The 24,209-nt window shown below is 36.3% G+C and overlaps 1 protein-coding gene across 4 annotated transcripts in view; it reads right to left on the reverse strand.

Annotated features, from left to right (window-relative positions):
• Positions 1–306: 306 nt before the first annotated feature.
• MICU1 (Mitochondrial calcium uptake 1) overlaps positions 307–24,209 on the reverse strand; it is a 416,685-nt gene continuing 392,782 nt past the window's right edge. For all 4 annotated transcript variants that reach the window (XM_081728782.1, XM_081728781.1, XM_081728780.1 and 1 more), the window contains exons 11-12: positions 11,818–11,907; positions 307–1,494 (exon numbers count right to left, since the gene is read on the reverse strand). In XM_081728782.1, the coding sequence (XP_081584908.1) occupies positions 1,340–1,494; positions 11,818–11,907 (245 nt within the window). In that variant the 3' untranslated portion in view covers positions 307–1,339. The remainder of the gene's footprint in view (positions 1,495–11,817; positions 11,908–24,209) is intronic.

A 24,209-nucleotide genomic window follows, 5' to 3' on the forward strand; every position in this document is an offset into this window, starting at 1 on the left:
CATTGTTCGATGGTGGGTGGTAGTGGTAACTTCATGTGTTCGTATAAAACGAATCAGCCTCTGAACGTACTTGAAGAATTTCGTACTTTCTAATCTGAGGATTAGGAACCATCTTTGATATTACGCATACCTTTTACATCAATTTTCCTTTTTGTAATAGTTGCCGAGTAGAAAAATAGTTATCACGCTCTCTTTTGCTGCACATAGTCCTAGATTTGAGAGAGAGAGAGAGAGAGAGAGAGAGAAACACACTATTTTAACTTCACCACAATTTTGACCTAGGAATACAAAATGCAACATTTTTTGAATGTAGGATTTTATTAACACAATCATATTCAACACAGTTTTAATAATATTATGAACACAGTTCCAAATGTTGGTAACTTAGTTGAAAGATGAAATTTCTCCTCAAATATTTTGAACTGAATAAAGTAAGAATAAAAGCTAAGAAAATGAAAATAACACTTTAATCACAAAATCATTCATTCAATCATTTTTAACCTCGTTTACCAATTATTAATACTGTGCTCAGTAGCGCTTACAACTAATTCTACATATGTTTTAATCTTTATGTAGACGTGTTAGAAAGCGTATCTCATAACTCGCGCAACAACGACTGTATTATAATGAAAGAAATTAAATATTTTGTTTAGATTAAATTCTATAGCAAACATAAAGTATTACAAAAATTACAAATAATGGTAAAAATATAAAAAAGAAAACATTCCATTTATGTGGAAGCATCTTTGGTTTTTTTTAGAGAGATGCGTAAAAATCGTAATCAATACCTCATATGATATCGTAAGAACTAAGAAAGAAAAAAAAAAAAGTACTTTAATTTTCAATTTCGTTTGACTTTACGCAACTTTACATTCTAAACAAATAACATGATAATAATTGTAATACAAATAACATTTTGTATTATCTATTTGTTATTCATTGTATATTCACAAATTCATGTCACTCATTAAGAAATTGAAACTGTTTTGTATCACGAAAATGCTATTAAATAATTTCTGTATTTTCATAATACATGAACTACATATGTAAGGATCTGACTGCCAGAGAAACAGTATGTTTGCAGCAATATTTACATCATATAATTAGATAGGCCATGCAAATATGTAACTTCTACATTATAACGTACTGATCTTCTGATGGACAATTTCTATTATTTTTATCTTAAGTTAGAGAACTTACAGAAAACAAGCATTTTGTCTTAGATGTTATATTACTAGGCAACTATGTACGGAAGACTTATATTTCTAACTAATTAACATTTACTCTAGGTAAGCAGCATTATCTAGCTGAGAAAAGCAGAAGTTTTCTCGATGATGAATTAGATATCCAAGAGTACAGGTTTTGTTTCACGTGCGCATTTAAGTACGGACTGAATCAGCTTAACGAATCCTGTATCCTTTGGTTTTTCGAGACCTCGAAGGAGACGATTCTTCATTACAGCAACAAATTCTCTGTTGCTGAGTTGCCCATCCACTGCAAAGTAATAGAGAAACATATATCACCAGTGTAAAAAATATATATTTTTAATAAAGCGTAATGAAAAACAAAGTTCCTCTTCTTTTCGATTTAAAGTCTATATTCATGTAATTACTATCAATACTTTTTAATAAACGTATACGATTATTATCGAAATTATAGTTATTTGTTTTGAAACAAAGATTGAGATATTTATAAATTATCGTTATAATCTATAATTTCATATAACTTACTGATATATCCTTGAGAATTTAATATCTAGTGCAAGTAACCGAACAAGTCAATAGCTCAGATAGTAAATTCAATAAGTATTGCATAAAATATCTCCCAAGAGACTGGAAATGTTGTGTAATATAATCTGAATCTACTTTCAATCTGGTAATGCCACCACGTAACACCGTGATCCTGCATTCTAACATGGCAATCATTCTTCTCCCAACTTTTCATTTCTTCCGTGCCCTGTCTGATGAAGCATTCTAGTGAGAGTATTTATAGGGTAAATTTTAAAATGAAATGAAATCTTTGAGTCTTACGTCCCACACTTATGCCGGTTAGGCTAAAAGAGTCGGTGATTATGAGAAATCAACGAAATGGTGGAATGAAGAAAGTGGGAGGAAACGGGAGAACCCCGAGAAAACCCATGAGCACGGTGTTTGTCCACCACAAAGTCCACACGGCGCGAGCTGGGATTGAACCAGGGACCCCAAGCACCGGAGGTGAACGCTCTACCACTGAGCCACCGCGCACCCAGGGTAAATTTTAGTGCATTGGTTGTTTACACTATTTTTCAATAGGAAATTAACTTTCTATTCCCGCTTCGGTACATACATATATAAAAGTAGTGAAAAATGAACGTCATTCGACGCATATTTTTCAATACTTATACATCAGGGGTATAGAAGCAAAACCTGCTAAATCCATTTTTCAATTTTGTCAGGGAACGAAGAAAAAGTGACGCCCTTGTGTTTCAGATTTGTTGAATAACCTTTTCTGTTTTGTGGTAGATTTCACTCATCTTCATTAAGTAGTGACCACTAAACAAAGAGACTCTTTGAATCGTGACACTTACGTGTAGTATCAAAATGTCGAAAATCCCTCCTATCTCCATACTTTTTGAACGTATATCAAAGAAGCTGGGCAAAGGTATATTCTAGGCATTGTACACGTGCACTTCTGGGATGCACTTCGTGTAGGTATCTGATCCTAAAGCACTGCCAGCGATGCCCAAATCTTTAAATATTTTCTAGGGAAAATTCACCAATTTTTTTCCGAATTTACAGTCGCGACGCATTATGTGGTACCATCAAAAGCCTTTTTGCAACAGAAGAGACCTGTATTACTAGTTCTAGTTCTAACTGAAGGAACATGGAAGTTTATTGTTGATATAAAGTTTGAGCAATCGAATTCATTTTGAACTATTTTTTGCAGGAATACCAGATCGGTAATATTATGCCTTTGTTTTAATGAGTAAATATTAAAATTATCTATCAGTTGCTATAGTTTTCAAGTGAGGAATAAATTCCAGTTACTTCACATATCACATAGCAAAGAAATTTTGATTGAGCTTTTTCAATTTGTTGCGAGAGGTTTCAAATTACAACAGCATATTCCAACTTGCGGCGTACATACGAGTAATACATTTTCAAGAGTGTTGTAATGTTGCTGAAGCGCTTCACACTTCTAATTATGAATCCTAATAATTTAAAAGCATTATGAGTAACATGTTCGATATGATTATTCAATGTTAATTTCGATTTAAATGTAACACCTAGTTCCTTAACTGAATTAGGCCTGCTTATAGAAGTATTACTAAACTTATAATCATACGTATTTAAGGTGCTTTTGCTTCTGCTGAACGATAATACGTTACATTTGTTTATGTTTACTCCAAATTTGGCTGAACACTAGTTCGAAATACTCTCTAAGTCGTGTTGTAAATCAAGACAATCATGCAAGGATTTTATCTTAGCGTATATTTTGAGATCATCAGCGAACAGTAAATTATCACTATTGGCTATGTTGTCTGAAATATCGTTGATAAATAACAGAAACAGTAAAGGGCTAGGGTTGGAGCCCTGTGGAACTCTTGATAATTCAGAATACTTATCTGATTTAATTTTTTTTAAAGACAATTGTGCTTATGTTCACTTAGATGATGATGAGAGCTGAAAAAAATATAGTTTGTTTAACAGTATTTTATGACTTACTCTGTCAAAGGCCTCCTCAAAGTCAATATATATTACGTCATCTTGCCATCCTTCATCTAGTGAATTAGCTATAAAATTGGTGACTATTGCTAGATTAGTTGTTGTCGATTTACAAGTAACAAAGCCAAGCAAATAGGTTGAATTTGCTGGATTAACATAATCAATAATCTGTTTATACAATATTTGTTCAAGTACTTTCGGAAAAGTGTATAAAATTGATATGGGTTTAAAATTATTGATTTCACAGTTATTATTAGATTTAGGCTTCGGGCAGACTACCGAGGATTTCCATTATCTTAAGTGCAAGTTTTAATGGAGAGGTTGAAAGCAATCCATAGGGGGTATTTAAATGTCACTACAGCCTTTGATTATATACGAGAGAATTCCATCAGGTCATATAGCTGTTCTGGATTTCAAGTTTTTTATTGCCATTTCAATTTTGTGTATATAAATTTTATTAATACGTAGTGTTTTTTTTCGGATTTCACTCCCATTACTTGATAAGATGTTTGATATAGTCACACTTGGATCAGATGAAGAGGACACAAATAGCAGGCGAAGTACTGAGCAAAGGTATTAGCTATTTTGTCATTATGATGGAGGTCCCGCCCTTCAAATTTCAATCTAACATCTTATTGATTTTCTTCCCAGAATTCGCAACAAGTGCCATATTATCTGCAAACCGTATACACCTAATCATTCTACTTCCTACCGAAATACCGTCTTTATTCTTTAGGTTTTTTTTTTCACTATACCTTCTAGGTAGATATTACCTAATGTCAGCAAGAGACAGCATCCCTGTCAAACTTTCCTTCCAATATACTCTGTCATTTCTCCCCCAATTCTAACACTTACTTGTTAGTTCATGTATGAGTTTCTAACGAGTCTTCGATCTTTCCATTCCAAGCTCCCAACAACAATTCCCAGTTCACGGAGTCAAAAATCTTTTCTAGATCAATAAAAACATCACGCACATTTTCCACTTTCTCTATAACCTTTCACCGATTATCCTTAATAATCCGCAGTGAATGCACGGTACTATGAAGCCGTAAATAACTCAACCATTTACCCGTGGCAATATTATCCAGCCACGGAGGTTCTGAAGTGACATAGGTAATGGTGGTACGTAAATTACAACCCTTATCTTTTATTCTAAAGGACAAAATCGTAGTGTCACACACGAGGGGGGGGGGACCACTAATTATGGTCTTGTGATCTGTAGTATGACCGGAATGTCTTCTCTTGCTGATAGTCTAGGCAAATAGTTGTTGAACCGGGAACAAATTGCAATGCAATTTCTGTTAACAGGTTCTTATGGAAAAGTACCTGAGGAAAACGATGGAGAAAAGACCACGACTCTCCGAGGTGGGGTAAGGCCGCTATGGAGAATTTTCCAATATGGCCTCCATGCGTTACTACTATTCGCAAAGTCGCATTTACACACTTCCTGTGTCCCTCCTCATTAACATAGAACAATGAGTAATACATCTTTGTAAAGCTTATGGAACGAAAATTCCAACAATGTAACATTCTTGCCCATTTTGCCCACTGTCTAGAAGAAGAAAATATTTTAAAAATTACAAAAAAAAAAAAAAAAAAAGATATTTTTCCGAAAATATTTCATCTCTGGTAATACTGTGTGTACAGCAGCGTAACAAGAAACTCGTTATTACATATCTTGTACATTTGTGTGTAAGATGAGCAACAGTCACTGAGATCTAGCCCAAGGAAGGTGTCCTAATATGAGATACCCTTTATGGGCTGTATCACCGATTTCAATGAAGGAAATACCAGTAGACCCTGCGACCATCCTAATCACCACAGTGTCATGACGTATACATCGTTGTAAAGCTTGTAGAACACAGATTTTAACTATATAGCATTAATCCCTATTTGACTCACCGAATAGAAGAAGAAGAAGAAGAAGATGTAGAAGAAGAAGAAGAAAGTTGAAAAATTACAAAATAGTTATTTATTTATTATTGAAAAATTATAATTGCTGTATACGCATGCTGTATCACTGATTTTACTGGAGGAAGTATGCCATTGTACGAGAACACCATGCAATGTAATAGTTGTCCCTATTTGTTCCAACTGGAAAAATGACTAACAGAAGTAGAATATGGGCCTTAACAGCCTAACAAATTTAGGCAGAAAAAACACTGAACCGAGATCTTATTATAATGTTTAATTTTGTGTTAACATTTTTTAAATGAAAAATACCTTAGAGAAACACATTATAAATTCTACCACCTCCGAGAGCGTATACGCCTGCTGTGATGAATTTTCCAATATTGGCGCACGTTTCCTAGTACTTAATATCATTATATGTTGAGGATTGTTTAATATTTGAAATCTTATTCTTTCGTATTAATTGGAAAGTAAACTCTTAAACAATATTTTTTCAGATATCTATATTACAATATTTTTCCATGGTACACTAGAGTTTTATATCTAATACAGTGTTCAATAGTTTTTATATGTTAGATCTTTCTTACGTTAAAATTAATATATAGTATCCTTATATGCATTATGTGCACCTATATACACAACTTAACGTATGTATATTGTGTTGAAAATAAGAATTACATGTACGAGTATAAAGTGTATACTACTATGTTAAGAGTCTGTATCACTGCGAAATTAAAATACCACTAATTTTACAGTAATTATGTGATATTTTCAAATAGATAAAAGATAATCGAAAAGTGGATCAAGACCTTCCTAGACGATGTTATTTGCATGAGGTACCGTTATCACGAGTCACCTGGTAGCTTTTTGTTTGCTGTTATTTAGAAACGCGAAAATAAATGCCGATTTTCAAAATGGCTGGAAATCGAAAGCAGATAAATGAGTCGTGATAACGGTATCTCACGCAAAATAATACTCTCTAGGGAGGTCTTGTTCCACTTTTCGATTATCTTTTATCTATTTGAAGATATTACATAATTACTGTAAAATTAGCGGTATTTTAATTTCGCAGTGATGAGGCCTCTTAAGTTCTGCTACATGGAACTGTGAATGAACTAAGCAATGTTTCACACTAATAAATGTAAATTTTCAAAGTTAATTAACATACTTGAGAATGTATCATAAGCAGCTATAGGATATATATATATATATATATATATATATATATATATATATATATATATATATATATATATATATATATATATATATATATATATATACGCTTATAATGTCATTTTTATCTCAATCATCATCCACGTCAACTTCCACAGAATTACAACTTGTACCTCTACAATGAGTACAACCATTTGCCTTTTGCATACGCACTGTACGGTATAATAATACGGCATAACATAATGTGCATCCGCAATTAGAAATTTTAATAAATATAAGGTAACCAAGAAAGTTCTGTCGCTTTTTGTGGAAGTCTACGTTCAGTTGGCTCTTACACCGTGAGTTGAATGCGAATGGAGATAAGGCGAAGATCAGTTGTTGGTAAGGGTATATCCAACATACTACCTGGTTGTGGCAGTTCAGTTACACCGTGAACTTGCGTAAAGGACCAACATAGAGCGTCAGAAGGGCGTGTATGCTGTACGAGTTCAAACTGGAGTCAAATGCCGCTGCAGTGGGGTGAAGATATGCCAGGCCTTTGGTGATAGCGTCTTGACTACGCGGACAGTGGTTTAACAAGTTTAAGGACGATGACGAAACACTCGAAGATGCACCACATACCGTAAGACGAATACATGTAGAAAATGAAGATCTTCAAGCAGCAATTGAGGCGAACAGTGGCCAGACATATGAAGAACTGGGACTACAATTCAGTGTGAGTGGAGAAACAATTCGGCAGCTCCTCCATCAACTTGGAAAGCACTACAAGTTGGATCGATCGGTCCCCATGATTTGACACCGGGCCAGAAGACAACGCGAGCAGACACTTGTGTTTCTTTGTTGTCTCGTCTGAGGAATGAGCCATTTCTGGACAGGAGGTGTTGATATGTGATGAGAAATAGGTCCTTACGAATCTCCACGGCGCCGTCATCATTGGCTATCATCCCATGAACCGGTTCCAAAACAGCCAAAACCAGTACTGTATAAGAAGAAGGTCCTCCTGTGTGTTTGGTGGACTGCTCGCGACATTGTGCATCGGGAACTGCTACTAGCTGGTCAGAGCATCAATGCAACTGTGTACTGTCAGCCGCTGAGCCGTGTTCAAGAAAAACTCAAAACTCTGGATCCAGAACTTCTGAATCGCAAAGGAGTCCTTCTGTTACAAGACAACGCTAAGCCTCACGTGGCTGGAATGATCCAGGACACCATTCTACGCCTTGGATGCGAGGCACTATTGCATCCGCCGTACTCCCCGGACATTGCACCGTTCGATTATCAGCTATTCCATTTCTTGAACAATCACCTTAGTAGGGGACGCCAGTTCAAATCCCTAGTAGAGATGCAAAATGCACTTGATGCCTTCTTTGCTTCACGTCTTAGCAAGTCCTATCGCAATGGAATCCATGGCCTTCCAGAACGTTGGCAGAAGGTCGTCTATGCCGACGGGGACTATGTTTGGTCTTCCAAGTACGTCTTAGTGATATATCGATATTCCAAGGTGGTGGGTGAAAAAGCGACAGAACTTTCTTGGTTACCTTTATAATTGGGTGCTGGTGATTGAGCCATTTTCACCATTGTCAGATGTTCGTCACGCAATTCCCATCCTCAGCTACATAAATCCATTTCATTACCCATTTCTTGATACACTCGTTGCTATAAAATTTGTATGCATTTACTGAGGGAGGTAGTCCTTCCCGTTTCACCTGAGCTGTTGATTTTGTCGCCCTTGATATCAACATTCAAAACCGCATTTCGTTTAGTGTATCTCCTGAATTTCCATCATAAAGGTAGACCATAGTTTCGTGACCAGCAATGTGAACTACTTCTTTCGATTTCCCAGCTGTCTTGAAACCAGAAGCATTTTTCTTAAACATCTCATTCCTATTTAACATTTTGATAGAGTCACATTCCCCTAGGCCGTACAGCTTTGATGTTTTATCACACTTTAACACAGAACGCGCGTAAAGAATATGAAAGCAAACTGCTTCACCAAGTTCTTGTTACAGCTTTGATGTTTTATCACACTTTAACACAGAACGCGCGTAAAGAATGTGAAAGCAAACTGCTTCACCAAGTTCTTGATTAATGTTCTTAATGTCATAGACAGTCTTTATATTTACAGTTCGCTTTGGCTCCGAGGAGAGAAAAATATAATAGAACTCGTTCTGAAGTGGTGTATTAACAGGACCAGAAGATCAGTGTTATCAACTATAATGGCTGTAGGATACTTGCGCACTAATGCAACACTTCCCATGACGATCATGTCGTCAGCATCACCAGAAGCTTCTTTGATGGCACAGCCAGTTGATTGTACCTTTTGCGAAAGACAAGACATAAACGCTTGTTTCTTTGGTTTATTGGAAAGTAAAATTGCTTTCTTGACACCAATGCTCAATGAAGGGCTAAAATGTACTTTCGGTCTTTCAAACCCCTTTTGTTCGCTCTTTTGTTCGCTTTCGATGAATTTCCGACTTTGTTTTAATAACGTATTTTCATAGGCATCGAAGACAACTGTTGGCGTCCCGTACTTTGTGATAACATGGTTTTGATAATCATGAATTACTTCTTCAAGTGTTTCTTTCGATTCCAAGGTAGGCGATGAAGCAAGAACCCACCATCAATGACATACTGCACATCTTCAGGCTGACTTACTTCGATTTTTACTTACTCACGTATGAATTTAGCTGATCGAATTGTAGTGTATCATGAAAAAATATTGCAATAAAAATATTCGAAGAAACTTGTTTAAGAGTTTCCTTTCAATTGATATACAAACTTAGGTTCCAAATATTGAACAATCCTCAACATATAACGATATCAGGTAATAGGAAACGTGGCACCAATGTTGGAAAATTCACCACAGCAGATCTATGCACTCTCCAAGAGTAGTAGACTTTTCAACACCATTTCTCTAAGGTATTTTTCATTATTTTTTTTAAAAAAATGTTAACACTAAATTATAAATGACAATTTCAGTGTTTTTTCTACCTAAATTTGTTAGGCTGTTAAGACCCATATTCTACTTCTATTAGTCAATTTTCCAGTTGAAACAAATAGGGACAACTATTACATTGCATGGTGTTCTCATACAATGGTACACTTCCTCCAGTAAAATCAGTGATACAGCATGCGTATACAGCAATTATATTTTTTCAGTAATAAATAAATAACTATTTTATAATTTTTCAACTTTCTTCTTCTTCTTCTTCTTCTATTCGATGGGTCAAATAGGGATTAATGCTATATAGTTAAAATCTGTGTTCTACAAGCTTTACAACGATGTATACGTCATGACACTGTGGTGATTAGGATGGTCGCAGGGTGTGTCTACTGGTATTTCCTTCATTGAAATCGGTGATACAGCCCATAAAGGTTATCTCATATTAGGACACCTTCCTTGGGCTAGATCTCAGTGACTGTTGCTCATCTTACACACAAATGTACAAGATATATAATAACGAGTTTCTTGTTACGCTGCTGTACACACAGTATTGCCAGAGATGAAATATTTTCGGAAAAAATCATTTTTTTGTTTTGTAATTTTTAAAATATTTTCTTCTTCTTCTAGTCAGTGGGCAAAATGGGCAAGAATGTTACATTGTTGGAATTTTCGTTCCATAAGCTTTACAAAGATGTATTACTCATTGCTCTATGTTAATTAGGAGGGGCACAGGAGGTGCATAAGTGCGACTTTGCGAATAGTACTAACGCATGGAGACCATGTTGGAAAATTCTTCATAGCGGCCTTACCCCACCTCGGAGAATGGTAGACTCTTCGCCTTCGTTTTCCTCAGGTACTTTTCCATAAGAACTCATTAACAGAAATTTTATTGCAATTTGTTCTCGGTTCAACCATTTTTTGACAACTTTCCTAGTCTATGACTCGCCATTTTAAAAACTACGGTACTCTCCTTCAAATAATAATGGTTTGGTAAAACCGAATCACAGGTAAGTAGCGATACTGCCGCCAAGCCATTTGAAAGAAGGGTTTACTTAGGCTGATTACTCACTTCATTGTATAGTTAGACATTTGAATTTAAAACACCCACTTTTATTATACTACTACTACTACTACTACTACTACTACTACTACTACTACTACTACTACTACTACTACTACTACTACTACTACTACTACTACTACTACTACTACTACTACTACTACTACTACTACTACTACTACTACTACTACTACTACTACTACTACTACTACTACTACTACTACTACTACTACTACTACTACTACTACTACTACTACTACTACTACTACTACTACTACTACTACTACTACTACTACTACTACTACTACTACTACTACTACTACTACTACTACTACTACTACTACTACTACTACTACTACTACTACTACTACTACTACTACTACTACTACTACTACTACTACTACTAATAATAATAATAATAATAATAATAATATAGGTTGGATAAAAAGTAGTGACAACACTGCTCTAATATCGGAGGGTTGTGTCTCCGCACTACACGAGTTCCGTAGCATATACGATAATATGAGGCGATGAAGTGTGGTGAGTGGTAACGACTATGTGTTATTCAGCCAAAAGGAGCACTGCTGTAAAGTAGAGGAGGAAAGTGGAAACGCCATAACAATATGTTTCGGAAAGATGAACAACGTGCGTGGATCAAGGTTGAAGTGACATGTGGGCGCAGTGCAAAACAACGTTTTCAGGAATTTCGTGACAGGCTTTTCACCAAAATGAAGGGAACACTTCGCGGGATGCACCCACAGAAGAGAAGCCATCATCCGTGCCATATGGCGGTCATGGCGGGAAATTGACAAAGACTGATGCGCTGATGGTGTGTGACACCTCCCACACGTGTGGTAGAAGATGATAAAGGTGGGAGGCGATAATATTAAAGGCATGTAACAGGTACTCTTTTGTGCATACAGCCAAGTACAAATTATAACAACTTTGTCATTACTTTTATCCAGCCTTTGTAACACTCCTATTACAAATGTCATTATAGTTAGTATGATATATATGATACTTACAATTTTCATCGAAGATAGTAAATACAACATTAATTACGTGATCACTTAGGTCTACGTGAGCAACTGTTTTGGCAACATGCTTCAGGGTTGCTGCAAGAAATGAAATATATATATTTTTTAATTTCATGTATATAATAAATTTACTAGAAATCCAAGCGATATCATTTGAAATACAATACTTAATGTAAAGCAAAATCATGTTGTTTTAATCCTATTTTTGGACACACAAACCTACCTTAACTCCGACCGTCTCATCGACCCCGAAAACTATTGATTCAACACTAATATCGGTCATTTTGATCATTTTTTAAATTTCTCTCCCCCTCCCCTACGTTGCCTCGTCAAAGTGAATTGCCTAAGGTAATTCCTGCCCCTAAACTCATGTATGTTCAAAATTTGATTGAAATCAGTCGGGTGGTTCAAGAGTGATGGTCACAAAGGCAGTATTTTTTTTTTTTTTTTTACATATCTTCCCCTTCCCCTCCTCTACGTTGGCTTGTCAAAGTGAAATTATAAACACCCGAGGCCCGACCCTCATATATGTTGAAAATTTGATCAAGATTGGTTGAGTAGTTCAAAAGTTATTAGGTTTTATTACTTTTTATTTATACGTCCCCCTCCCCTCCCTCTCCCTATGATCTACCGTTAAAGTGAAATTACAAAAAGGTTTCCAGTTCCGAACCTCATGTATCCTGAAAATTTGATTGAGATCGGTCGGATAGTTCAAGAGTTATTAAGTTACAAAAATAGTCACTTTCAGTCTTATATAAATTGATTTTCGATCCAATGCCAAAACCGCGAATGTGCTAATTTTGATTTTGAGCTATAAGAATTTTAATATTCAACTTACGCCGAAAAAACAGTATATAGACTGAGGTACATGTTTTAGGAATTGACGATAACTTCTAATGTATTAATATTTCATAAATGGGAGACTTTGGTATTGGAATCTGTGTGCACCAAATAAGATAAAACTACACTTAAGTGAAAATCACAAAATTTGCACATTCGCCAAAACCGCGAATGTGCTAAATTTGATTTTGAGTTATAACCATTTTAATATTCAACTTACTCCGAAAAATCAGTATATAGGCTTAGGTACATGTTTTAGGAATTGACGATAACTTCTAATGTACTCATATTTCACAAATGGGACTTTGGTATTGGAATCTGTGTGCCTCAAATAACATGAAACTGCACTTAGGTGAAAATAGCAAAATTTCCACATTCGCAGGTTTGGCATTGGACCGACGATCCCACTCCTTCTAATACAGTCCCTGTCCATAAGACCCGTAGGAAAGTCATGTCTGACGGCTGTTCTCTTCAAATCCTGCTAGTACATGCCTAAATAAGTGTAAATCACGAGGGTAAACTTTTTGACTTATGGGCAGTTTTTTCTACTGCACAGGTGCGTAATTCTAGGGGGCGGGGTCCCTTTTGAGTTGTTACCGACATTTATTAAAATGATTGTAGCTGCCATTGTGATTGTAGCAGAACAATGAATGAGAGTTGTTTTCTTTCTAAATAGTCCACGAAATAAACCTAGATATAGATTTTTGGCGTAGCCGTACAAATAGAGGGGGAAGAGGGGGCAAAGTCCAATTTTGGCTAATTTTTTAAAAGTCTATTTTTATTTTCTTTCCATAATATCCAAACGATGATCTCTTGTGTGACAACGACTTTTCGGCCAAGGCTTAAAACAATCCTCTATACAAGGACGCAATTTTTGACAAAAATCTTCCAATAGTTATCTCCACAAAAAAATGTAATGTAGTCAGATGCGCGAAAATTTTCAGAATGTAAACTTCCGTAGTTTTGTGTTTGCTTCACTACACACGTTGCAATTCTAATAGAAGTAGAAAATTATTAACACATCGTTGTATTATTATTCACGATTCTTAGAATAAACAGCACTGATAATGTTCTGTGTGATATTCCTGCTCCAAAAAGTACATGATGTACAAGAATATTTCTTGGTATTAAGTGGCTTTATTTGAGAACCTTTTGCTAACTGTGGATAACTTTGTTTTCACTTTGTGAACTAATAATGAGTTTCAATGTAAAATGTCTCGAATTTTACCTCTAAAATAGAAATTTTGTCGTATGTGAATTTTTCCAGGTTTTCTTTACAGGCAGCTGCTAGAAAAGATGGAGACAAACGTACTGATTTAGTGTGCCTTACTGCCTGCTATCTCCACTTAAAAAAATTGTATATGCATTTCAGATGGTGATGTTACCTTCGCTTCAGGAATAATTTTGAATGTATTCATGTCCAGTCTAGTAACAATAGACTATCTTTTTTCTTGCAGATCTCTGATGTAATAATTTTCGGAAAGGATTTGAAGTTATTCTGGTAAAATAGTTATGGCATCAAGTGTGGAAAGTTCTTTCCGTGGAGTGAAATTAACACAAGAAACTAGTAGTGATTTTAACCTTACAAAATGTGTGATTTGCCAAAAGATAGACAAAGACCTCAAGACCACAACTTCAGCAATTGGTAGAAATAATATTAAAAAATGCTGCTGAAATCAGGCAAGATGAAGTGTTGCAGGGACTTCGTTCAATGGATTCTGAAGTGGAATTTGTGTACCATTGCAATAATACCTGCTACAAGTCTTACACACTGAAAAAATCGTTATTTAAATTACAAAGAGATAGTGACACTACGATTCAGGACTGTGAGAATGAAGAATCGCCAATTAAACAATCTATAAAAAGCTACGTTCAGACACACTATCCCGTACAGAACCGTATGTCAAAAAAATCCAGTATACGAAGTAACATGCGTAGTGTGTGGTCTCAATAAACACGCTGGTGTCAGGGAGAAGCACAGGATTTATGAAAGTAACCGATCTCTTGTTTTCCTCGAGGCAGCAATGTTTTTTAAAGACGATATATATACGAGAACTTGTGATCTAAAAGATGAGTCATCAGTTTTTGGAGCAGATTTATATTATACTATCATAAATATGCCTACAAACATACCTTACTAAATTCAGAAGAAGTTCACAGGAAAACGAAAGCACTGAAAGAAAGTCGCCTAAAGAAGAAGTGATGAAAGAACTTTCACATGTAATCAAACAGCTTCTGGAAGATGGCTGCGGTGTGACTTTGTCAGAAATATGAGATTACTTAAACGGTAAAGGGACAGGAATCGTGATAAGCAACAAAGAGGTCAAGCATTTTTTACTGAAAATTTTTGAAACTACGATTAAATTATCTAAACCTACTAAAACCAATGAGTCTCTTATTGCCTATTCATCAAATTTGACTACCGATAAACTAACACAGACAGTCCGGAACCACAATGCTATAAGAGATGCCGAAAGATTAATAAGAAACTCCCTTAAAAGCTTCGACTTTGACCTTGACAAAACAACTGTGGATCTCAGGATCTGAAGAAGTCATGGATCACTACCCCTGTTCCACAAATACTGCTTGATTTTTTATCAGAACTTTTCCAAGTAGGACGACTGTCTTTACACGGAAGACGTGGATTTACTTGAAGACGATGGAGTCGTTTATAGTGAGACCACTGATAAAGCTGAAGATGACGTGCTGACAGAAAATTCTCTTTCTTGTAGAATAAAGTCAATTTTTCAGATTCTCTTCTATAACGTACAGAGGCAAGAAAAAAACACCTTTACATCTCATGACAGCCCACGTTATATATGAAAAATATAAAAGTAAAACTTTGATAACATCTTTCAATAAACTTGGTGTATCTGCAAGCTACAACCAAGTTATGTATGCACGTGCCAAATTAGCCCAATACACTGTCAAGTCTTGTTCTGACGGTATTTCACTTCCAAGCCACTTTGTTAGTAATGAATTTACTGTGGGTCCGATGGATAACTTCGACCACGAAGAAGCTACACTTTCAGGTTTGCAAGGAAGTCATGACACTGTTCTGGTAGTATTTCAAGAGAAACCTAAAGAGGCAACAAAAAAGTCCTATTCACTGGATATTGTTGAGAAGAATTTCTCCAAACGTGTGACATCTCAACTCCAATATCAAAGCCTAAAGCATTATCGCAAGCAATCGCTGCCTCTGATGGTACCTCAGAATTTAAAAATGTTTGAAGATTTATTTGATGCGGATGTAAGTGAAGTGACATTAAGGGAATCTGCGATCAGCATGATGAAAGCTTTGCATTCACTTAGTGATAACAGACGTTAACGTAAGCTGGGGGCCTGTCAACGCAGTGATATCGAAACTTGAAGTTCCTCTTCAGCAAGTTGGGTTCTTACCTATATTGCCATACCCTATTACAGCATACGACAGTGTCTATTCTGCAATAAAAAACTTCCAGTACCTTCTCAATCATCTTCATCAACCGCTTTACCTATAGCTTGCGACGAGAGAGTTTACCACATCGCTGCAGAAATCCAAATTACTTCAAACGAGTTCCCAGACATCGTCCTGATGACGGGATCTTTCTATATGACCAAAGCACTATTGGCGTGCATAGGTAAATATGTATCAGGAAGTGGATTAGAAATCATCCTTATTGAAAACTCAGTATTTGGACCAAGAGTAGTCGAAAGTGTACTGAAAGGAAGTAACTACATTCGTTCTACAAAAACAATGTTCATGCTTGCTGAAGTAATTGAAAGGCTGAAATGGAAAACATTTTTGAAAGGTAATGTCAGTGCACCTAGTAAAATAGCCACCGACACATTGAGAGCAATTAAAGATAAAAATATTGAAAAAGCAAAACTCCTGTTTCAAGATCTTACTAACAATACTATAAGCTTAATCCAAGGGATGAAAGAGTTCTCTCAGATGAATGCGAAGCGATCAGAAACGTGTCAGTACTTGGAAGTTTCTTTTTTTCTGTTTCTTGTGTCTCTTTTGAAGAATTTTATTCGAGCAGACAGAGAAGGTAATTGGCTTCTTCATTTGAATACCGTTCAACAACTCCTTCCTGTGTTTCACGTTTTTGATAGAATCAATTATCTGAGGTGGGCATCCCTGTATTTAGAGCAGATGCGAAACTTGTAATTTCAACATCCACAAGTTTTTGAAAAATTCATGAAAGGATTCTTTGTAGTCCGAAGAACCACAGGAAAATTACATGATCCACTGGAGCAGACGATAAATAGATCCCAAAAATCACAAGGAGGAATAATTGGCCAAACAAAAAGAAAAAGAGTACGTTGGTGAATGGCAGTTAATCTACCACGAGATTCTTGAAATAAGAAATGCTTTTCAGTCATTAATAGGCCTTGCAGTGGTTGACTACGATCTTCAGACACATCACAAATTAGTAGGGAAACAGAGTGAGGAGCTTGAAACAAGCATCCAGATGATGTGCTTTTATATTGAGGATAGACAAAATCCTTATGATACCACTGGAACGATGAAACTCCAAAATCTATCGACAAATGAACTTGTACCGCCACATAATGCAAAATCAATACTTTCCTTTGCTGCAAAAGGAAATGCACTTTATCTTGAATTTAGGAATGAGAGGTTTGTTTCCAAATCAAAAGCACTATCTGCCCCCATACACAAAGTGAAGTAACCATCTTTCAATTCTGTTGGTTCACAGGATGCAAAAGATGATAGGTCTAATCCAGTTACAGATATCATCCATGCGCAAAGACTTGTTAATATTTGTGAGGAGAGAGGCATGTTATTCAGCGAGATTCTAAGTTATGACATTTTACCAGTTACAACATTGGTGGATAAAAACAGTGCAACCATTAAACTGCAGAAATCGGATTTGATGACTGCTTTGATAAGGAAATTAGACGATTCCGAGTGCAGTTCTACTTTTGAAAAAAAAAATCTACCGACGTGTTTCATAGTGGGTGTTATGAACCAAATCCGCAGGATGCATCTAAAGGAGTTTAATACTTTCGGTGACATTTTTGCTGCCCTCGTTGAAAGCATGAGTTCCATTCACCAAGAAAACTCACGAACGGATTCTGTCTTTGATAGCTACGTAACAAACTCGATTAAGAACGGAGAAAACGAACGAAGAGCTGCGGTTCAACCAATAACCGTATCTAACATTTCAGCTTCTACTCGATTCCTGGTTCAAATGAACAAATTTTGGGCGTCCATTGAAAATAAAAGTATGCTTCAGAGCGCTTTGCGATATTATCTACAAAAAGATTCACTTCCTTTGCAAGGAACTACTGTTCTGAGTAGTGAAGTACGTGATGGAGGACCAATTCCGAATGTAACAATCAAATCTAGCAAGTGCAATGAAGTTTCGGATGAAGATTTAATGAAGCCTATTGAAGAAGCAGATTTGAGAATAATTCCACATATATATCACGCACTTAAAGAAGGCAAGTAATCGTAGCATCAAATGATACATATGTACTTGTCATTCTTCTTCACTTCAAACGAAAGGTCTTCAGGTTCTTTGGCTGCGAAAATCTTCAAAAGAATGCGTACAAATTAGCGTGTGAAACGCTAGCACGAAAAATTGGCACATTATGTGACGTTATTCTGTCAGTGCATTTCCTCACAGGTTCGGACGTCACTAGTAAAGTGGGGAACAAGTTTTCGGCCTTGAAAGCAAATCCTGAAAAATAAGTACTATATTTTGCCCAACAATTACCTGCAAATCTTGATACATTTCGACTAGTAGGAAACTATCTTATACAGGTCTTAAAGCCTGGGAGTCCGTCTGCAACGTGTGATCAGCTACGGCTCGAACTATTTTCACATTCAAAAACTCCAAATCTGCTATCACTACCACCTACAAGCTTTTCATTAAATGCACATCTTCAGTGTAGCTTTTTCATGGTTTACACTTGCTCTTCTGTATTGAGTTCAAATGCATTACTGTTACCAGAACATTATGGTTGGTCATTGGATGACGACGGTACGATAATTCCAGACTCTCATTTAAACTTCCTCCCAGAAGATCTCTTGATTACTTGTGGCTGCAAAATGAAATGTACAAAACGCTGTCGCTGCATCTGCAACTTTGTACGTTGCATAGACTTCTGCAAGTGCTGTGAATTCTGTGAAAATCGAGAGAAAAATGACCTCTAGCTACGTTAACGCATTTAACAGAGGTGGGTGATTACGTAAAAAAAAAATATATATAACATTTTAAATACTATATATATATATATATATATATATATATATATATATATATATATATATATATATATAAGAGGTAATTCTTCACCTGATCTATTTACGTAATTTTTCTCCAATAATATAACAACATACTATATCATTCAAAAACATCCCTCTCGAATAATGTCTCCTTGATCCCAAGAACATTATCAGTGCTATTTATTCTAAGAATCGTGAATAATAATACAACGATGTGTTAATAATTTTCTACTTGTATTAGAATTGCAACGTGTGTAGTGAAGCAAACACGAAACTACGGAAATTTACATTCTAAAAAATTTCGCGCATCTGACTATATTACATTTTTGCTGGAGATAACTGTTGGAAAAGTCGTTGTCACACAAGAGATCACCGTTTGGACATTATGGAAAGAAAATAGAAACAGACTTTTAAAAAATTAGCCAAAATTGGACTTTGCCACCTCTTGCCCCTCTACTTGTACGGCTACGCCAAAAATCTATATCTAGGTTTATTTCGTGGACTATTTAGAAAGAAAACAACTCTCATTCATTGTTCTGCTACAATCACAATGACAGCTACAATCATTTTAAGAAAAGTCGGCAACAACTCAAAAGGGGCCCCGTCCCCCTAGAATTACTCCCCTGTAGAAAGAAAAACTGCCCAGTCAAAAAGTCTACCCTCGTGATTTACACTTGTTTAGACGTATACTAACAGGATTTGAATAGAACAGCCGTCAGACATGACTTTCCTACAGGTCTTATGGATAGGGACTAGACTATTCTCCTCCCCTACGTTGCTCCGTCAAATTTAAATCATGAAAACGATCCCAGGCCTGAATCTCATGTATGCTGAAAATTTGATCAAGATGGGTCGAGTGGTTCGGGAGTTATTAAGTTTTATTAAACTTTATACCCCCTCCTCCAACCTTCAGTTCTACCATCAAAGTGAATAGCCTAAAACCAGCCCAGCCTCGAACCTCATCCATATTACAAATTTGATCGAGATCGGTCGGGTTATTCAGGAGATTTAGAGTCACAAACATAGTAATTTTCAATTTTATATATATAGATTTTAAATTGTACCACAAATTTGTATGATCATTGCTTATATATAGCTAGCTAATTTGTAATCCTTTGAAAAAAATGTGGCAACGTATAGTAGTTTGACATCAACGAGGAAGAGAGATAGAAAAAAAATTGAAAGCGCTTTAAAGAAGATACGACTGGTAAATTTGTCATGTGATTTTATTGTAAAACAAACTCTAATTTGACTGGAAGTACCAACAACCTATGGAAGAATCTTTGAGCTTTGCATCCAAGAATATTAGCTGAGCCATAAGTTATTCTTGCCATCGAAGATGATGAAGAAGAAAAGTTCTACCTAGACTACCTACTGAGCAAACTAAGGAAATGTAATGATAAGTCAGTATTGTAATAATTGCTTATTTTGTTACCAGTGCTCCATATAAATGATTGTGCAAGAGATTAATTGATTGTGTTGAGTTTATCGTCCTTTTTAGCAATGATGCTATATGAAAATAAACCTACAGTTTAACGTAGATTTTGAACCACATGAACACCCGTCGGGAATCTAACTCGGGTCTCCACATAGCTACAAGGGAGCTAACGAAAGCTAAGGAAGACTGATGATGAGATGGATGATAACTTGGAAGATTTTTGTCAAAAATTGCGTCCTTGTATAGGATTGTTGTAAGTCTTGGTCAAAAAGTCGTTGTCACACAAGAGATCACCGTTTGGACATTATGGAAAGACAATAGAAACAGACTTTTAAAAAATTAGCCAAAATTGGACTTTGCCACCCCTTCCCCCTCTACTTGTACGGCTACGCCAAAAATCTATATCTAGGTTTATTTCGTGGACTATTTAGAAAGAAAACAACTCTCATTCATTGTTCTGCTACAATCACAATGACAGCTACAATCATTTTAAGAAAAGTCGGCAACAACTCAAAAGGGGCCCTGTCCCCCTAGAATTACTCCCCTGTAGAAAGAAAAACTGCCCAGTCAAAAAGTCTACCCTCGTGATTTACACTTGTTTAGACGTATACTGACAGGATTTGAAGAGAACAGCCGTCAGACATGACTTAGATTAATTAACATATGTTTAAATGAATCCCAAAGTAAAGTCCGGGTAGGATTATCTTTGTCTACGAGCTTTCACGTCGAGAATGATCTGAAACAAGGAGATGCCTTGTCGCCATTATTATTCAACTTTGTCCTGGAATGGTGGAACAGGTGGAGGAAACAGGAAAACCTCGAGAAAACCAATGCATATGGTGTTTGTCAATCTCAAAACCCACTTGATGGGAGCTAGGATCGAATTACTGATCCAATGCGCTAGAGGTAAGCGCTCTACTACAAAGTGAAGTTGAATGCTTTCTGATATTGTTATATTACTTTCTAAAGCATTGTCTTTAATTTATGTGGTCAGCTTACGACAGTCCTATTCCCTGATATTTATCATCGGCACAAATCTGTCTTCAACATTGGGGGGGAGAAGTAAGACCGTTCCCATATGATTTTGTGATTCAAGTCGGCCGTCATCAGTAACACCAAAATTAGGAAGGCCAAGAGGATGCTTCCTTTTTCTTGTAGGAACAGAATAAAGGGTTAAGATTCACTCGTATATTTTTGTATCATATCATAAAGGATTTATCGGTCTGCAGATCTTGCAGTTATAACTTCAATTTGTGCATAAATTAAAATATATTTAATTCTCAAACTCTGGTGGACAATTGCCCACTTCCTTCCCTGTGTTGGGCATAGCCCCTCGAAACAAAATTCTAAATACGCCATTGGTTGTCTTCAACCTTGGGAGGTGGGCAGATTTGAGGGTTATTCTAGGGAAGGGAGGTGAAACTCATATTACGGTAGATGAATCTGAGGTGAACCTGTTGTAGAGTATATTATATATGTATTAGGCGATGTAGATGATGTAATAGTACATATCAGTATTACAAATCATTGCCATGAACACATTCTGGAATCTGAATACATGCATATTTATAATTGGTATATTTGTAATTAGGCATCCACAAAGATCCACGTTAAAATTGTTTTATACTAATATAAATAATGACTTTCCCAAAACTACGAAGAAAGAATATCAATTATGTATGACGCAACAATACTCCTATTTGAGCAAAATGATGATTGTCTCAATAGCAATACAGGAATCGTTACAGAAATCTGACGCATGTCATATACTCTTTAGTTAACAGATGTAACCTTAAGATTATGGAGAAAAATATTCCAGCAATTGAATTCTTTTCTTTGCTTACGAAGCATCCTCTCTCAAAAGAAAAATTGGGACACGTGGAAATACGTAGGAATTTTAGCTGGAGGCGAAAAATTGTGGAACAAGATACACGAACTCATCCTCCTTACCTGGAACAAGGAATAATTGCCACAAGAGCGGAAAGAATCAATCATTGTTCCAACCCACAAGAAAGGCGACAAAACTGACTGTAATAATTATCGAGGCATCTCTTTTCTGTCAACATTCTATAAAATCCTTTCAAACATTCTATTAGAAAGATTGACTCCATACGCAGATGAAATTATTAGGGATTATCAGTGCGGATTTAGGCGAAATCGATCAACTATCGACCAAATATTTACCATTCGCCAAATACTCGAAAAAAAAGTGGGAATACAATACCCCGGTACATCAACTATTTATTGATTTTAGAAAGGCTTACGACTCGGTTAGGAGAGAAACATTGTACAACGTTCTTACAGAATTTGGAATACCGAAAAAGCTAATTAGATTAATTAACATATGTTTAAATGAATCCCAAAGTAAAGTCCGGGTAGGATTATCTTTGTCGACGAGCTTTCACGTCGAGAATGGCCTGAAACAAGGAGATGCCTTGTCGCCATTATTATTCAACTTTGTCCTGGAATACGCTATAAGGAAAATCAAAGATAGCAACCAGGGGCTACAGTTGAACGGTGTTCAGCAGGTACGCTGATGATGTAAATTTAATAGGGGTGATAGGAGAACAATAGAAAGAAATGCAGAGGTCTTATTAAACGCTTGCAGGGACATGGGTTTAGAAGTAAATGCAGAGAAAACTAAATACATGGAATTGCGTCGGGACCGTAATACGGCAAATTATGAATGCGTTAAAATATTAAATAATACTTTTGATAAAGTGGATACTTTCAAATATCTAGGATCAATATTAACAGTCGAAAATCATATTCACGAAGAAATTAAATGTCGACTAGAAACAGGGAATTCGTGTTATTATTCAGTTCAAAATCTCTTGTCGTCGCGAATTCTGTCGAGGAATTTGAAGCTTAAAATATATAAAATGATAATCATGCCTGTTGTTATGTATGGCTTCGAAACATGGTCGCTTACTCTAAGGGCAGAACATAGGCTGAAAGTATTTGGGAACAAGATCCTGAGACGAATATTCGGACCCAAGGGGAATGGGAATGGGGAATGGCGGAAACTTCACAACGAGGAACTACATAATTTATACGAATTACCCAACATATTTAGGGTCGTCAAGTCTAGGAGGTTTAGGTAGGCAGGTCATGTAGCTAGGATGGAAGAAAGTAACACGTAGTAAAGTAACACTTTCAAAGTCTTGACTGAAAGACTAATCGGAAAAGACCATTAGGAAGACCAAGACGCAGATGGGTGGACAATATTAAGATGGATCTCACAGAAATAGTAATACAAAGTAGAAACTGGATCCAGTTGGCTAAGGATAGAAGTCAGTGGAGAGCTTTTGTGAACGCGGCATTGAACCTCCGGGTTCCATAGGCCATAGAGTTGGCTTACGAAGAATGAGGCCTAGGCTGATACTACAAATAGATGAAATGCGCATTTACTGAAAAGATGGGTTCTAGTGACATTGGGTAGTCTATATACTCTTCATATTCTAGGGCCTAGGGGAGGGGAGGAGATAAGATTTCATCAGGTTAGGTCACACAGTCGCACACCTTCATTTTCATTAAAAATGGAAAAAACAACAGAAACCAATTTCATCTCACTTTCCTTTGTGGCAGTCGGACACAAATCATCACACTTATCTGCAAAAAGCACTTTTCAAATCGGATTATTGGGAGGGCCTCCAGTTCCAAGATATGGGGGACATGTCCCCTCGTCCTCCCGGGATTTGCGCCAGTGCTATTTATTGAAGTTGTCCGAGATCATCAATGGTTGGAGAATTTCGTCTATCTATCCCATTTCATTAAACTAGCTGTTTTTTTAGTCTCATTTAAGTCTGGAAAGATATCGGCTTGAGCCTAGCCCCATTTCCCCGGAATTTGTGTCCGTACCTA

Source organism: Thermobia domestica, chromosome 10, assembly GCF_964235325.1.
Source record: "Thermobia domestica chromosome 10, izTheDome1.hap1.1, whole genome shotgun sequence".
Taxonomy (NCBI): domain Eukaryota; kingdom Metazoa; phylum Arthropoda; class Insecta; order Zygentoma; family Lepismatidae; genus Thermobia; species Thermobia domestica.